General features: G+C 37.6%; 2 protein-coding genes across 5 annotated transcripts; both read right to left on the bottom strand.

The window, feature by feature from the left end:
- Positions 1–180: 180 nt before the first annotated feature.
- Positions 181–10,350, bottom strand: LOC113045819 (protein ENL-like). Of its 4 annotated transcripts, none has more exons than XM_026206497.1 (12): positions 10,132–10,350; positions 8,700–8,880; positions 7,747–7,829; positions 7,034–7,177; positions 6,805–6,930; positions 4,074–4,682; positions 3,908–3,989; positions 3,719–3,827; positions 3,471–3,570; positions 2,680–2,745; positions 2,501–2,572; positions 181–2,019 (listed from the first exon to the last, which is right to left on the bottom strand). In XM_026206497.1, the coding sequence occupies exons 1-12, from the start codon at positions 10,141–10,143 to the stop codon at positions 1,891–1,893; spliced, it is 1,713 nt and encodes a 570-aa protein (XP_026062282.1). In that variant the 5' UTR covers positions 10,144–10,350; the 3' UTR covers positions 181–1,890. The 4 variants fall into 4 exon arrangements, with proteins under 4 accessions (XP_026062282.1, XP_026062280.1, XP_026062281.1 ...); XM_026206495.1 differs by having other exon boundaries at positions 2,671–2,745; positions 10,132–10,345; XM_026206496.1 differs by having other exon boundaries at positions 3,908–3,992; positions 10,132–10,332.
- A 444-nt stretch (positions 10,351–10,794) lies between these two features.
- On the bottom strand, positions 10,795–15,499 carry znf414 (zinc finger protein 414). The gene is given in 9 exon segments (XM_026206493.1): positions 10,795–11,137; positions 11,976–12,044; positions 12,047–12,127; positions 13,485–14,026; positions 14,466–14,571; positions 14,726–14,836; positions 14,938–15,001; positions 15,233–15,275; positions 15,365–15,499. Coding segments are annotated over 7 exon segments (993 nt in total). The 5' UTR covers positions 14,945–15,001; positions 15,233–15,275; positions 15,365–15,499; the 3' UTR covers positions 10,795–11,060.
- Between the last annotated feature and the right edge of the window lie 436 nt (positions 15,500–15,935).

The raw sequence follows: 15,935 nt of genomic DNA, 5'->3' as shown, positions 1-15,935 counted from the left end.
AAAATTAAAGTTTATCTACTAACGTGAAGTCTATTAGGGCTATTTTAAGTTCATAACAGGCTGGACAATGAGTCAGCCATGTTTAAAATGTTGGTATAATCAGCATGACGTGTATTCATTTTGTTGCATGACACAAAAACATTATATTAAATGTAAAATTATAAACACACATACTGATATAAACTAAGCGGAGAATGATCTTTAATGATTCCACAATTTCAGCTTTCCATAATATGATAGCCTATAATGCATATTGTTACATATTTACATAAACACTGTAAATTACCCCATTCCCCTTGATATGAATATGCTACTTTTATGGCAGAGAAGCAAACATGGAAAAAAGAGTGGCCTGCTAGACATTTTCACCATGCGCTTCAAGTTTTATGCTTTTGGATTTATTATGAGCATCTATTGTATTTGCAATAGTCCTGAGGATAGCTGAAAAATGTATAGGGTTGTGAATGTTGAATGCGTATTCCTGCAAGTGATTATTCACATGTCAATCATGCACAAACACAGATCACTGAAACTTTCCCATGATGTAACATACATCTGCCACAAACGTTTCACTGAAAACATTGTTTACTTTATAACCATACATTATTGAGAATCAAAAAGGGTAACTGGCAATCGACAATAGAGAATAAAATGTCAAGCAGGTATGCTTTTTAAAAAGCAATATCATCAGACAATACGTATCTGACACAAATACATTTTCACTTGTATAATACTTCAGGTGAACAGAAGACTCTTTTTTTCCAATCGCACCATTGGAATACAGCCAAAACACCCCCCTTTCAATCCGTCTGCATATTCTCTCGAGTGATTGAATAATCAATAATATGACTTCAATAGATGCATTTAAAAACATTGACAAAAATCTGTACATTTTTGCAAGTCAATATTATGTGTAAAAAAAAAAAAAAAAAAGATTCATAAATATAGTTATCAAATAATTACAAAGCACTGAAGTGACCAGAAAAAAAGTGCACAGTTACTTAAATAAACTACAAAAAGAACTTCAAATGCGTAACAAATTGACTTCATGTTGCTGACCATCAAAAAACATAGAATAATGCACAAGACCTTCTCAGATCACACATGCAGAACGGTTCCCTCATATCACGTTCTCTCCGGACAGGTATTAAACCGTGTTTAAAAGGGCTTTGAATGACAATTTCAGGCATTTTAATGTTGACAGATCGTTTTTGCTCATCCGAAGACCAATGAGAGACTCACAAACAATTATAATTAAAAACATGATATTGTAAAAAGGCACTACAAAGGCAGATAGTTTTCCCCTATTAGCTGATCCGAGGGAGCATCTATCACCAAAGCTTGACAGTATGTACTTTATCCAACACATGGGGCTACAAATCTATGCAGACGCACACAGTATACCGATAAGGTTTGATCTAGTTGGGCTCTTTCCAGGCCACCACGCTGTGCAGAAGAGTGAAGGGGTAGAGAGGGGACACAGTCTTTCAGTCATCGCCGCTGCCTGCATAAAGGCCCGAGCCAAGGATCCTTTCCACCAGTGTTATAGCTTTGGTGCAAAACAAGCCTTGAAATGTACCTACTTCTAATACATTATCTCATCCACGGTGCCTATGCGAGATCTTGTCCATTTTGGACAGTATTGTGCCAACAGTTTGATTCTTAGTGCAATGCGCAGTGCTGTTATTAGATAAACCCTGAATACCGCCCCTTTATGCCCATGGTCCTTTCATTTGCTTATTTCTAGTACAGTATAAAGTTTCTTTTGTTTTCTCATTTCGTTGTTGTTTGTTCCTGTGCATTTATATGTTGCTTTCAACACCTTTCGCTCTGCCCCCAGTCAGTTTGGAGGCCTCTCTCTCACACACAATCATGGCCGAGCAGCTTGTGTCATGTGGATGTGGCTTCCAGGTAGCTCTGGAGTTTACGCACAGTTGACTCATCCAAGGAGAACAGGTCAAAGTCAAAGGTTGTATTGGTGATGTTGAAATGGCCAGTCTTTTCTATGAGGTTCACAATCTTAAAGGGACAAATGTTGTTATTTTAAACTTTCTATTCATCAGTGAATCAAAAAAATCAAAAATTTGGTTTCCACAAATATGATTTCTGAAGGATCATATATTTAAGACCTGAGTAATAGTTTTTGCTTTGCCATCATTACACTTTAAAATATAATAAAATAGAAAACAGATATTTGGTAACACTTTACAATAAGGAGACATTCGTTAACATTAGTTGATGTATTAATTAACAGGAACGAACTATGAACACTACATTTATTACACTCTTTATGAATCTTTGTTAATGTTAATAACAATACAGTCGTTCATTGTTCATGTTAGTTCACAGTGCATTAACTAATGTTAACAAACAAAACTTTATAATTAGCATTAGAATAGTAAATGCTGAAATAAACATTAACTAAAGCCTTATGTAAAAATATTCCCCTTACTCAAGGATCACGTGAAATACAGTCAAATGAAGAAAAAAATATTGTTACCTGCTGCAAAATGTTCCTCTCTCTCAAAGCCATCAGCCTGCGATGGAGGTCCACAAGCTCCTCTGTATAAGCCTGTAATCAGATCAATCATTTACAAGCTTCATTGTAGTTTTATGTGCGATGAAAATCTGTATTTCAGCCAGTGATTAGAGTATGATTCAGTTATTTACCCTTCCTACCTTGTCGTATCCCCTCTTGAGCACTTTCTCGCGGGTGCAAGAATCTGGGCTCTTTTTTCCTATCATCTGACAAAGGACAAAACGATTTCAAATCAAATTCTAATATACAGTCAAATCCAAAATTATTTAGACACTAGATATAGTTCTTGATACATTTTTACTAGTGGGTGCAGAACACTATAGTTCATTTATGTAAGTGAGAATAGCAAAATAAAGTAAACTGTGACATATCATACCCAAAAAATCTTCATACAGTGGACAATTAGTAAAATTAATGGATGGGCAAACATTATTCAGACACTTTGACCTGACCAAGTGTTTATCTTTAATTACTAATATGACTTTTTTACATCACAGACTGAACAAAATGAAGCATTGGTAATAGGATGATCTAAATTGGTATTACCTAATAGTATGTCTATTGTAAAAATTTAAGTCAGTTGACTTATTAATTACATACCGTTTTATCAAAGTTATCTGACATTATCAAGATGAATTTGTTTAACTCAGAGTTCTTACTACAGCGAATAAACTGTGATAATGTGAGAAGTGTTGAAGGTGTCTGAATAAATTTTGGTTTTGCTGTAAATATAATTTTTCTAGGTTGTACATAAAACCGATAATTAGAGCATATTTTACACAAAAATACAAATTCAGTCTTTAAATTTAATGTTCAGCTAGGTACGTTTCTTGACATTTCTTTGTAATTATTTGTAAGTAAATCCTGCACCAATTAATATTCAGTGCCTAAACAAGTTCAAAGTTTCAGTGCAATGCAATGCAGATCTTACCTTGAGGTTTGCTGAGCTGAGTTTGGGTAGAGGTGAGGGGGCTTCCTGGCTGGGAGGACGGGACTCCTCATTACCATCACTCTCACTGTCCATGCTTAAACTGAAAACAGAAAAACAAACTTCAGTGTGCACCATGGCTATGGTAATATTCATGTGTGGACATTTGCTTTTGATTTTATTTTTAATAAAACTGAACTGAAATTCAAGAACGACCAAATTAGATCAAATACAAAGTCCTTGGCACAGACCGAGAGTCCTGGTTAGGTGGAGTCGCCTTCATGGGCGTCTCAACCTCAGAGCTGCTGTCATCATCAGAGCCTTCAGAGCGCATTTCCTCTACCATATAACTGAGTGGCCCTGCACACAATCATCACGTTCAACTAAACTCAATGAGGTGACACACTCCTGATCGTACAACTCATGATTAAACTCCGTACCTTGTCCTTGCTTCTGCGACGGCTCAAAGTCAGAATCAGAGCTGGAGCTGGAGCTGGAACTAGACGGACTGGATGGAGCCGACTGCTAAATAAACAACATCCTTGAGCTTTACTACATTCAAATACATTCAAATCAATCTCTGCTGATGGAAAAACCAAAACATACCTCTGATTTGGAAGAGGCTTCATCCTCAGAGTTGGATTCGTCGGATTCTGGTTGCCTTTTCACTTCCTGCACCTCTGGTTTCATCTTTGGCCAGTGGCTTTTATCTTTAGGGGTTTTCTTCTCGGGGTGTGTGGAGGGTGTTGTTGAGGTAATGCGGGGAGAGTTGCTGCTGTAGCTTCCACTCACAGGCCCCTTCATGCCCTCAGAGCCTATTCTCTTCTGTTTCTTGGTACTCAGCTTTGGAGACTCGGTGGCGGACGAGGGCCTCTTGCTCGGGACACGAGCGTCCGGCTGTCCCCCTGCGCCCATCACCGTTCCTCCTCCTTTTGGAGACATGCCATCCATCTTGGACTCTCTGACTGTGAGTTTGGGCTCTTTAAAGGCTGCTTTGGGCACAGTTTTCCCCTCATCTTTTCCTCTGCCATCTGGGACTTTCTTTGAAAAGGAGGATGATGATTGGTCTCGTGAGGACTTGCCACTCTCACGGTCACTTTCTCTGGATGTGGACTTGCTCTCTGAATCCTTACGTGTGCGCTCTCGGTGCTCTTTGGTTGCCTTGTGGGCTTTTGGGGCTTTGCTGCTCCCACTTCCTCCATCTTTACTTGACTCCTGCAATAAAAGTTTTGAAATGACTAATCATTCAATACATACTGAGAAGCAACCACATATCCACCCAGAATAAATGAGCTTGTTCACTGAAACTTCAAGTGATAGTTCACACCCAAAATTACAAATTCTCCAGTCACCATTTACTCACTTTCATGTCATTTCAATCCTGTTAAAGGGTTATTTTACGCAAAAATCTGAATTAGCCTGTTATTTACTCACCCTCAAGCCATCTTAAGTGTAGATGACTTTCTTTCTTTCAGACGAATCCAATCAGAGTTATATAAAAAATTGTCCTGGCTGTTCCAATTTCAATTTTGCAGTCCAAAACATGTTAAATAAAGCGCACGCATCCATAATAAAACATGCCTCACACGGGGGGGGTGAATAAAAGCCTCCTGTAGTGAATCCATGTGTTTTTGGTAAGAAAAATATCCATATATCAAACATAATAAACACTTTTCTCTCACTTCTGCTGACTGTCATATGCGGAAGCGTTCCGGCGGATGACGCAGGACGTATGCGTCGCTCACGCGCAGATATGCTAGTCTCACAAGTTTGTTTAAGGAAGCAAAGTTTCCTTACTTTAGCAAAGAAAAACCAGTCTCCTCTTTGCTTATATCAAAATTCTCAGACAATTTTCTTTACGAATCCACATTTTTTGCTTCTAATTCATGATTGGCATTTTATTTTGTTCTCTCTCAGAGTTCGTCACTTAATACGCAACGCCAACGTCCTGCATCATCCGCTGGAACTGCATCCACATATGACAGATGGCAGAAGTGATAGAAAACTGTTTAATACGTTTGAAATATTTATATATTTCTTACAAAAATGCATGGATTCACTTCAGGAGGTCTTTATTCACCCCCCGGAGCCGTGTGAGGCATGTTTAACTACAGATATGTGCACTTTATTTAATGTGTTTTGGACGGTTGAACAGAAACACCCGCTTGAGTTTGAGTAAATAACAAGCTAATTTTCATTTTTGGGTGAACTAACCCTTTAAACTTTTGTCCATTTCAGAAACTCAAAGTAAGATATTTTTAAAAGAACCTGAGAGATTTATGTTCCTCCATTGAAAGTCCCACCAAAACTTTGACGCTTCAAAAATTTTGTAAAAACACTGTAAAAGTAATACATAAGAATGTAATGGTTCAATTCTAAGATATGGTTGAATGAAGCTCAAATTAGAAGTGCATTTTTTGCGACCCGATGCGGCACAGGAACATTTTTGAATTGCTTGAGCATGGGTGCGGGAGGGAAGATATTTATGTGTGTGTGTGAAGCAGGAGACAGAAAATGACTCTTAGGCCTATCCTAAAATAAATGAAAGGTACATCAAAATAATTTCTTAATATTATTTGTCTACTGTGTTTTACTGCCACAGGTTTAGATATTCCCTATGTTTTTCTTTTGTATGTGACAGGAAGGGAAAGCACCTGCCTTTTTTTCTGCTGTGTCGTGTGTGGGAATTAGAAAATAAAGCCTAGAACACCAGAGTGGGACAGAATCGTATTGGAACAATCTGCATAACGAAATAAACCTAACTACGGGATTTTAAAGGCACGAGTGGGACAAAACATAAAAGTGGAAGTGGGAAGAAATATAACCTATTTTTAGCAGAAGCAAGTCAGAATGTTGAAGGAGCAGGACTGAACATTTTAAATCTCTAGTTATACTCTTGATACTCCAAACAATCCTCTTTGGTTTTACACGTCAAGCAAGCATACTTGATGTGCTCTATGTATGTGTGCTGATCAATGTCAAAACTGACTGTATCTCCACAGGAAACTATCATTAAACAGCTCGATTCATCTGGATTAGTTTAATGATCTCTTCATTAACTTTTTTGAAAGTTTCTTTGGAATGGCCTTTTAATGGAAAGTCATAGATTCCTCAGGTTTCATTAAAATATATATATATATATACAGTATATTCCTTTGTGTTTCAAATATAAACGGAAGTCATATAGCTCTGGAACAACATAAACTAGCAAGAACATACATGATATTCTTTAACACTTCAAATATATTTTGAAACTAATTAACAACATTTTAAAATAAATTACTTTTGAATTATTTCAATAACTTAATGACCAAAGAATGAGTTTATTATTACTAACCTTTATTGGATGAGAGGACTTGATCTTCTTGGGGTCTGAGAAGGCAGAGAGTGGAATAGTAGGCAGTATTGGATAATCTGGACTAGGCCTTGGCATCATCTCCGGTCCCTCAGAAATAACTACAACCTGGGACAAGAATAACATCCCAACAGTGAGAGAGAGTGAGAATCGGTTGAAAAGAGCTGATTATAGAGGTACAGAAAAAGCAAAGACAAACAGTCCCACTCACCCCACCGGCCTTGACCAGCTTGCGTCGGAACTCGTGTGTGGGGTTGTTAAATGTGAGCTTCTCACAGCGCAGGTGGTTGACAGGTGGGTTGCCCTCCAGGTTCAAGAAAAGGTCATAATTAAAGCACACCTTTTTAGGCTCCTCCTGTGGTAGAAGGGTCAAGCATGTTCAGGCTTTATAGATAAAAACAAATATTTCATAAAGAAATGGTCACGTCAAACTCGAACCTGAACCTCAGACTAGCAGTGTGTGAAATATTTACAAAGTAAAGTCTCTGGTAGATAACGTTTCAGGGAACAAGACAGAAAATGGAAAACCCCCATAAATATTCCACTACGTATTCTGGAAAAGTAAATATGCAAAATGATAATGATATGAAACGGAAGTAAGACTTAAAAGTACAAATTCACGTATTCTTACCCCCTCCGAGTTCTCTGTAGTTTAATAGCTTCATGTCAACGCTCTGTTAGTGTGTCTGTAAAATCTGTTAGCTCCCAGTGCAAATACTGAGTTCACCTAGTTGGGTGACCTTTACCTTTACTGAATTGCAAAACTCCTCATCACAACATTTTTCCAATACTGGCAAACTAACACAGCCGCACACATCTAAAAAGACGGAGCGTAACACTGCGCTGAACATTTCTTACATACCGGTTATTCATAAAGAAGAGAAAAGAAAAGCAGATATTGCTGTATATATGGGATGTGCTCACCTTGTTTTTGAAATAGACCTCTATAGGCATGAGAAAACCAGCATAGCCTGACTCTTCAACTTTATATGGGGGTTCTTTACAAACTGTGAAACAAGAAAAATATTGTGAAAATAAATGTATTGCTAAACATTACCTTTCTACACTGAAATGGAAATATTAAACTAGAATGCACTATGTACATACTACAATACGGTGAAGTGCACTATTTCTTTGCCACTACTGACACAATGGAACTGCAAATATAACCATTTTTTCCAAACAGGTTTCTGCAACACTCCCCCAAATCACACCATTGGTTCAGTCAGAGTTTGAATCAAACAAACAGGGAGATACTTTGAAAGCACTCCAGAGACACAGTGTTTACACGTTTTGGGAAGTCAAACTATAAATGGCTTACTTATAGTTGTCTCTGCACATTTAACTGGGATAGGAGAAAGTAACATTAAAAAAATGACACACTTCAACTTCAACTTCAAATACAACACCTGGGAAAAAATCAAGAAATTATACTTAAATGATGCTCATCCAGGTTTTTTACTTTGTGGCATATAAAAAAAAATCACAGTTATGATACAAAACATTTAGATGCAAAAATATGCAAATAGTTAATAGTCAGAATAGACATCATACCGGTTTTAATGTATGTATGTCTGACAAATATGCATCACATTAAACTTAAGTCTTATGTTCAAACTGTTTTTATTTGCAATTCAAAAACATTAATCATCGCTGATCTATATTAGAGACATATATAGTCATATGCTGGAACTACACAAAGTATAATAGTTCGGGCAAACAGCATGAGCTAAACGGGCAGGATTAATCATGATAACTCAACAGAAGAAAACAGGCATCCATACAAATGGTTCCTGATTGAAAGGGACTTTAATCCACATGGCTTTGAGTACTGTAAAAAGTTAGATTTATGACAATGACTCCAATTTAAAACCTGCCTCTCTTGGGTTTTGGGAAGCTGTCGTGTAAGTGGAAGACAACTCTCTCCACAAAGTGCTGGATGTCACACGCCTCAGGGCCTCGAACGAACACCATCCAGTCATGCGTGAAGCCCTCGGTAGTGACTTTCTTTCTTAACTGGGCTCTGTGTCCCAGCTCCAGTTTCACCTGCACAGTGCACTGAAATAAGAGGAAAGAAGCAGTCATCCGTCAGTCTTCTCTATTCTGAACATGAGTCCTACAACAGTAGTACAGTAGAAATTGGAAGAAAAAAAAGATGACGTATAACTCAAGAGACTAAAAAGGACTAAAATAAGCTCTTGGCCAACTTCTCCACACCACTGTTATATCTGCTGTTTATATCTGTGAGAAATCAACCAGCTTTTGCGCTCTGACAGCTAGAGACGGAAATTCACAGTTCTGTGACATTCATCACGCACGTGATGGTTTACTGTTTACAGCTTTTCTTAGTATGGAAACAAAATGACTGATAGGCTTGTCTGCGTTAGCTCAATGGTTAATAAATTCCTTGCCAGAGTTGACTGAGTTTGCATCCTATCTGTGCCTTAACCATTTTTACAGTGTCTACAAAACACAAAACTACACAAGCAGTGCATGTCAAAAATAAATGGATTAAAAAAATTGTCAATTCGTAATTGATGCTGGCTTGAGAAAGCCTGGCAAGTAAATTTGATGCTTGATGTTTCAAAGTCTATCAGACAGACATGGATGAATGGATAGATAACAACACCTTATAATATCTTAATATAAAATATATGTACTATATTTAGATTTTTAAATCTAACAATGTCTAATGAAACTGCAGAATTTGTCGAATGCAGAATTTCGTTTCACCCTTCTAGTTCTATGTCAAAAAAGAGCTGTTTGACTGTTTTGACTTCTTTAATCTTTTAAAGATGCACACAGCAGATTTAAATGCTATCACTCAATGTTTATAATCTAAGCTTTGCTTTTAATATACAAGCCAACAACATTATTCAATCTCCTGATGACTCCTTTGTCTCAAATCCTAAGTGAGCACCCTATCTAGACAGCATGTTTGAAGACAATTCAAAGGTTCTATGAAGGCAGTTCACGAGGTTTTGAGACAGGTCCGGGCTAGCTGGACAGCTAGTGAGTGCTGGAACTCAAGAGTCCATCTGTCCTACAAGCCAAATGCTGAGGTTTAGAAAAGGACGTTTTGGTTTCTATAAGCAGATCTTCATCACGACATAAATTTACATAAAACACTAATGTAATTCCGCGGGTTTCCTGCTTTAAGCCAAGTAAGAAGGATTAGCTGGCTAAGTTAGCATCCTAACCATCTTCACAGAAACGTTGGCCTCGTCTTTCAGTAGAAATGTTTTGGTGGAAAAACCATGCATATTCCTCACTATTGGCTGTCTGGCAGTGTCAGTAAAGTCTTATTACCATGTTCTCCATTGTTGCCTATGTTCCGGTTGGTTAGTTTATTTACAAAAGCGTTGAAGTAGATTGAATGTGCATCCTCGCTGTTACACATCTGATGGAGTGTGAAGTTAGAAACCGAACAGTTTGAACAAATGGCCGCGACACTGACAGTTTTTAAAATAAAAGCAGAATGGCTGTCATCTACCTCTGTGTCCCTCTCACATCTTTCAGCTTTTTAAAAATTTGCTTATACACTATGCAAATATTTGAAGTTACTCCACCTATAACAGTTTTTTACGGAAGTTTTTCATTCACTTTCTTTCGTGCAGTTCTTTAAGTTTTACTTTCTATTTATATCAATTTAATTACACACACACACACACACACACACACACACATATATATATAATGAAATTAAATTGTACAATTTATAAACCTCAAATACTTAAAAAACACGCATTCCTCCAAAGAAATTAATGTAGATTTAAACACATTTAAACTAGTTTTTCTATACAGGTTTTATTTGCAGGTAGTGCACAGTACAGAAACAACTGGTCTAGAAACGGTTTATTCTTTAATAAACTGAAATGGACTGGGCATTTGGCATCATTTTAGATGTTTTTAATTCAATCGGAGATACTACCTACTGTAAAAAGGAACAATAAAAATGCAGGAGACACAATATTAAATTAATGAGTTTATTTATATGCCATTTCAAATAATTTAATGAAACCTAACAAGACATTTTCTTAGAGATGACTCATAAATGCTTACTGAAGATAAGGCATGCACCTCTTCATGTGTTTGAATAGTGATGTTGACAGATCCAGACCACAGATGCATGAAGTCCACATTGTCCGTTTAAAATTAAAAATTGAGCATCTCCCTCTGTATAAAATGCTACAACCAAAATTCTTTGTCAATCAGCAGGTTGAGCATCTCATTTCATGTTAGAGCTGTGTATAAGTTGAGTTCTCAGAGTTTAGTGAAGTCCTAGCCAGTAAAGATGCGGTGGCAATCTCTGTATCTGTAAAATACACAGAAGATTCAGTCTGGAGAGATCACATCCCAATATTGTGTACTTTTAAAACACTAAAGGCAGGAATACAGTGCACTACATATTGTCAAATATAAAGAGCTTTTAAAACATTAGGCATTATACACTTGCTGACTTTGTAAATGGTTCCAGAGAAAAACTGGACCCTAAAATACTGAGGATATTCAATATTCAAATCCCCCCCCCCCCCCCCCCCCCCAAAAAAAAAAGAAACTACAAATGCAGAAGCATTTGCCCCAAACCCCAGACACATGACAAATGAACACAATATGTGTTCTAAAATTGGCTGAAAGTACCTTTGAAATCAACGGACTAGATAGATTTATAGTCTGAATTCTGAAACTAAAAGAAAAAAAACAGTCATCATACACTATTTGTATTCTGTGAAATCGGTGAACTCGGACAAACAAAAAACCTGCAGACTGACTCTGACTTCTGGGAACTAACTTTGGACTCATATAGACTGGAAATTGGGGCAAAATTCTATGCAAATATCAAGTAGTGTATTCCAGTCTTAAAGGGAAAGTTCAACCAAAAATTTTAATTCAACCAAACAGTTGACGGTAGCAATTGACTACCATAGCATTTTTTCCATACTGTAGGAATCAATGGACACCGCCAACTGTTTGGCTACCCCCTTTCTTCAAAATATCTCTTGTGTTCGGCAGGAGAAAGAAATCCTACGGGTCTGGAGCAATCATAACAGGTTTTGAGTAAATGATCACTTTTGGGCTATGCCTGTAACCCAATGAAATAAAATAAAAGTACACTGCATTCAATTTAAAAAAATGAATTACAGAAGTCATACCATGATCAGTGTTCACTTTGCCCCCTGGGTTCTTGTGTTGGCCCTCAATATGAGCAGTCATCTCCCCCGGTCTGGGGTGCAGTGGCCACACTGTAGGCAACTGTACCGACCTCTTGTGTGCTCCCACAGGATTCGGCAGTTGAAGGACTGACCTGACAGATTGAATTAATGGGGTGTCATTGTTATACGTGCACAGAGAATGTTTGTAGACAGACAGAAAAAAACCTTCACCAGTAAAAGTATCAGATTGAGCTGGAAAAAGACCCAGTGATCGACTCATTTAAAAAAAAAAAAACATAATTAAGCCCAGTTTGGACAGATGAACATGGATACAAAGGTGTTGGAATTAGCAAGCATTGTCAACTTCTCCACACACAGTCAATTATTGTGATACAGCACCATCACTTGCCAGAAATGACCACCTGATTTTTGCAAAATGCTAATGGGTAGGGGAAAAGTAAAGGGACACCGGCCCTGAAAGCACACTCTCTGATGTTTTATTGCATGTTAGTGAAGCACCCGGACATATGCGTTTAGAATCGGATGGGAGTGGACCGAGTCGTACAGCTAGATGGCACACCCAGGGAAACACTGAGCCCGGTTAGAGCAGGGGAAGGGGTTTGCATCTAAAGCATCAATTGAAGGAATATCTGATTGTTCCCTCAAGCAATGTGTGTGTGGATTCTCTGTGCCTCACCTGGACTTCATCTCTATTTAAACTCTGACTGCTCGGAGAGTTCCATCTGTGCAAAAGGGGCCCGGGCGGGTCTGGCAGGACAGTGCAACACGACAAAACACAGTTCACTCAAAGCGGCCATGGCCAGGGCTTAGGCATCCCCCCCCCAAGTGACTTACAAATTCCCTTTCATTAGGACTCACACCTGTTGATAAGCAGGTGAGATCAGTTGAGCAAACTGGAAAATACACAGATGAACAGGGTCTAAAATGTAGGATGATTTAAGGAACACTGGGTCTCATTCAATAATTGTGTGGATCTGTATTTATATACTTCTCATGAAAAATGTCTGCCTAGTTCAAAACAAGTGCATACGCAGATGAATTTGTTCTTAACTTTGTTGAGAGAATTTGGATTATTCTAAATTAATGAAAGCTTGTCTGAAGTTCGTTATTTGGAAAAATTAAGTTTGGAATAATAATTGTCTATTAAAAAAAAAAAGTAAAGTTTGATTTTCAGCAGTCTTCAGTGTCACATGATCCTTCAGAAATCATTCTAACAGGCAGAGTTCCAACACGTATCATCATGAATGTTCAAATAAAGAAAAACTGTTATATTTAATTTGATTTTCAAAGCTTTGTTGCATTTTTATACTGTTTTTTACTGTAGTTTTGATCAAATAAAAGCAGCTTTGGGGAACATTAACAAATCAGATTTCATGCTCAAATTTATGTGTACACACAGTTAGTGAATAAGACCCAATGTGAGTAAGGACACTTGTTTTATGTTGGCTTTCCTCACTCACAGAGGAAAGCTTCATGAACTCCATTCACCTTGGTTCTTCCTCCAGACTGCGTTTGATCCTGGTGGTGATGGCAGCGGCGGTGAAGCCGTTAGACTAGGAGGACCAGATCTAGGAGACCTCTGCTGCTGCTGTAGGCCCGGATCGGCCTGGAAGACTTGGTTAACAGGAGACAGAGTAGGTGGAAAGGAGCTGTAGGGAGATTCTGGTTGGCAAGGAAGATTTTGGATTGAGGCAGGATTTAGAGTGGCAAGCGGCACAGCTACAGGCCCTGCAGGTATGGGGTTAGCAAATGCGTTGTTTTCTGCAGACCGCTGGGTTACTGGCATTCTTGCCAGTGTTGGATTTGTGGGCAAAGAGGGCATAGACTCCATCTCCTCAGGTGCATTTGGGGCTAAGAGGGGTCCAGATAATTCCATGTCAATGGAAGCGGGCAGAACATGTGTAGGATCTCCGTCAGGTGCCATTCCAGGCTCTATTTTTGCAGCCTTGTTCTTAGCAACTTTAGCACAGGTCTGCAGGTGTTTGAGAAGAGTGCGGTAAGAACGCAGTTTGGCCCTGCAGCTCTCGCACCTAAAGGACATAAAAATGATGATAATGAAGAAGCATAAAGCTGAAACAAACATTAGAGCAGAACATAAAACCTTTATGTACCCTCAAATTGAAAAAAAAAAAAAAAACAATAATTCAGTAACAACTGAATGTAACATTTTGTCTTTCAAAAAACAAGCACGATACAAATTGGTATTTATGATAACTCATATTACCGGATGTTTTAACTATGTCATTGCATTATTTTTTGTTTGTTTGTTTGACCTCATTATTTTAAAATAAAAAACAAACAAAAACATCAAAAGATGATCTTCCAGTGTAACAACAGACTTTTCTTTGATTTCATTGAGACAATTCCAAATAAGAGCACCTTTATGAGAAATTATGGACTGGCAAGAAAGAGTAAAATTAAATAACCTCATTAAGAAAGAGAACTAAAAGCAAATCTGTAAGAACTCACAGGAAAAAATTATTTGGCTTGTAATGGTGCCTCATATGTTCCATTAGCTGCTGCATGTTGTTAAATGAACCATCACATCCTATATGAGAGCATAGGAAGGTTTTCCCTGAAGAGTAAAAGACAGTGCATTAGACACCAAATTGCTGATGTGACACCGTTTATGATTATAAATGAATTTATTAAATGTCTGCAAACAGCATTTCCTTCATCAAGGGCAATAGTAAAAAACAAACCAAAAAAATGGCATGTTGATGTTATACCTGGAAGAGACTGGGCAGTGTTCTTTTGATGGTCCTGAAGATGACTATTCAGTGCTTCAGGACTATTGTAGGTCCTCTTGCACCCAAAAAACGAGCAGGACATTTGACAGCCTGATGGAACATTGCATTCTAGTTGTACTTATACTGGGTTTAATATGCATGAACATTGAACCAGCAAATTAAAGTATAGCATGGATAATGGCATACGTTACCCTCCATGATGATTGCTTGTAGTTGAGGTAGTGGGGTGGTTCCTGTTCCACCCAGACCTGCACCCTAGGATAACAATTGTCCTAATTTATACTACATAAATTTGACAAACTATGATATAGTTCAGTATTTCTCATACACACTTTCAGTGAATGGCACGTAGTAAATTCAAATGTGGATGTGCAAACACAGCAGACGTAAACGCAATTAGTATAATAATATGCACATGTTCGATAGTGTTTAAACAATAAGCAATCCACTGACTTTAGTGATACAACTAACAGAACATCATCTCACCAACGTAACGTTAAACAATCAGGGACGTCCGCAGACACCAGAGCTAGCAGACAGCAACAAAACATCGTATATCTGCTTAGAATATTTGTGTTCATGAGCAATTATTTATAGTGCACTTACTATGATACTTACTTTAAATGGAGTTCTCAAAGTTTTCAAATTTTCTTTTTAAACACAGACATTAATTCAAATGAAAGCGTTTATCTAGCTAGACTGTATTTACACCCTGTCTACGTGCATTACGTTCGACATTAAATATCGCGAGAACATATTACGTTCACGTTTTCAGTTCGTCTTGTTGACTGATGACAACATAGAAGATTGATTTTGCATTAATCAAAACTCCACGCAGCACACAGTTGCTGATTAAGAAATCTTTTGTTTGTCAACAGATTGTTTTTTATAAAATCTTGTTGACATGGCACATAAATGAGACAAATACAATTCTGTAACAGTTGCCTTTCGATTCCTGCACATTTTTTAATCTTTTAAGTTTTGATCAAATGTATTTATTTAGTAGTAGTTAACGTCGCACTGATACTGTTTTTATTATAAAACTATGAAAAGATGCAGCTGTGGGGAAAAAATGTTTTGATAAGAAAATTAACAAACTTTTCTATAATTCTGCAGTTAAACTTGCTTATTGCACATCTGTTGTGATAAATTATATTTTATCCTGTTCATTGCATCGGTTATCACAGCA

This window comes from Carassius auratus, chromosome 27, assembly GCF_003368295.1.
Source record: "Carassius auratus strain Wakin chromosome 27, ASM336829v1, whole genome shotgun sequence".
NCBI lineage: Eukaryota > Metazoa > Chordata > Actinopteri > Cypriniformes > Cyprinidae > Carassius > Carassius auratus.
Note: the sequence above shows the minus strand (reverse complement) of the source record. Positions and strands in the feature narration are given on the sequence as shown.

Excerpts from the sequence above, each read along its gene's own strand:
- LOC113045819 (XM_026206494.1), bottom strand. Across the intron at positions 4,683-6,804 it reads AGTCCTCTCATCCAATAAAG|GAGTCAAGTAAAGATGGAGG; the intron begins GTTAGTAATAAT and ends CTTTTATTGCAG. Across the intron at positions 2,020-2,500 it reads AGAGGAACATTTTGCAGCAG|ATTGTGAACCTCATAGAAAA; the intron begins GTAACAATATTT and ends TGTCCCTTTAAG.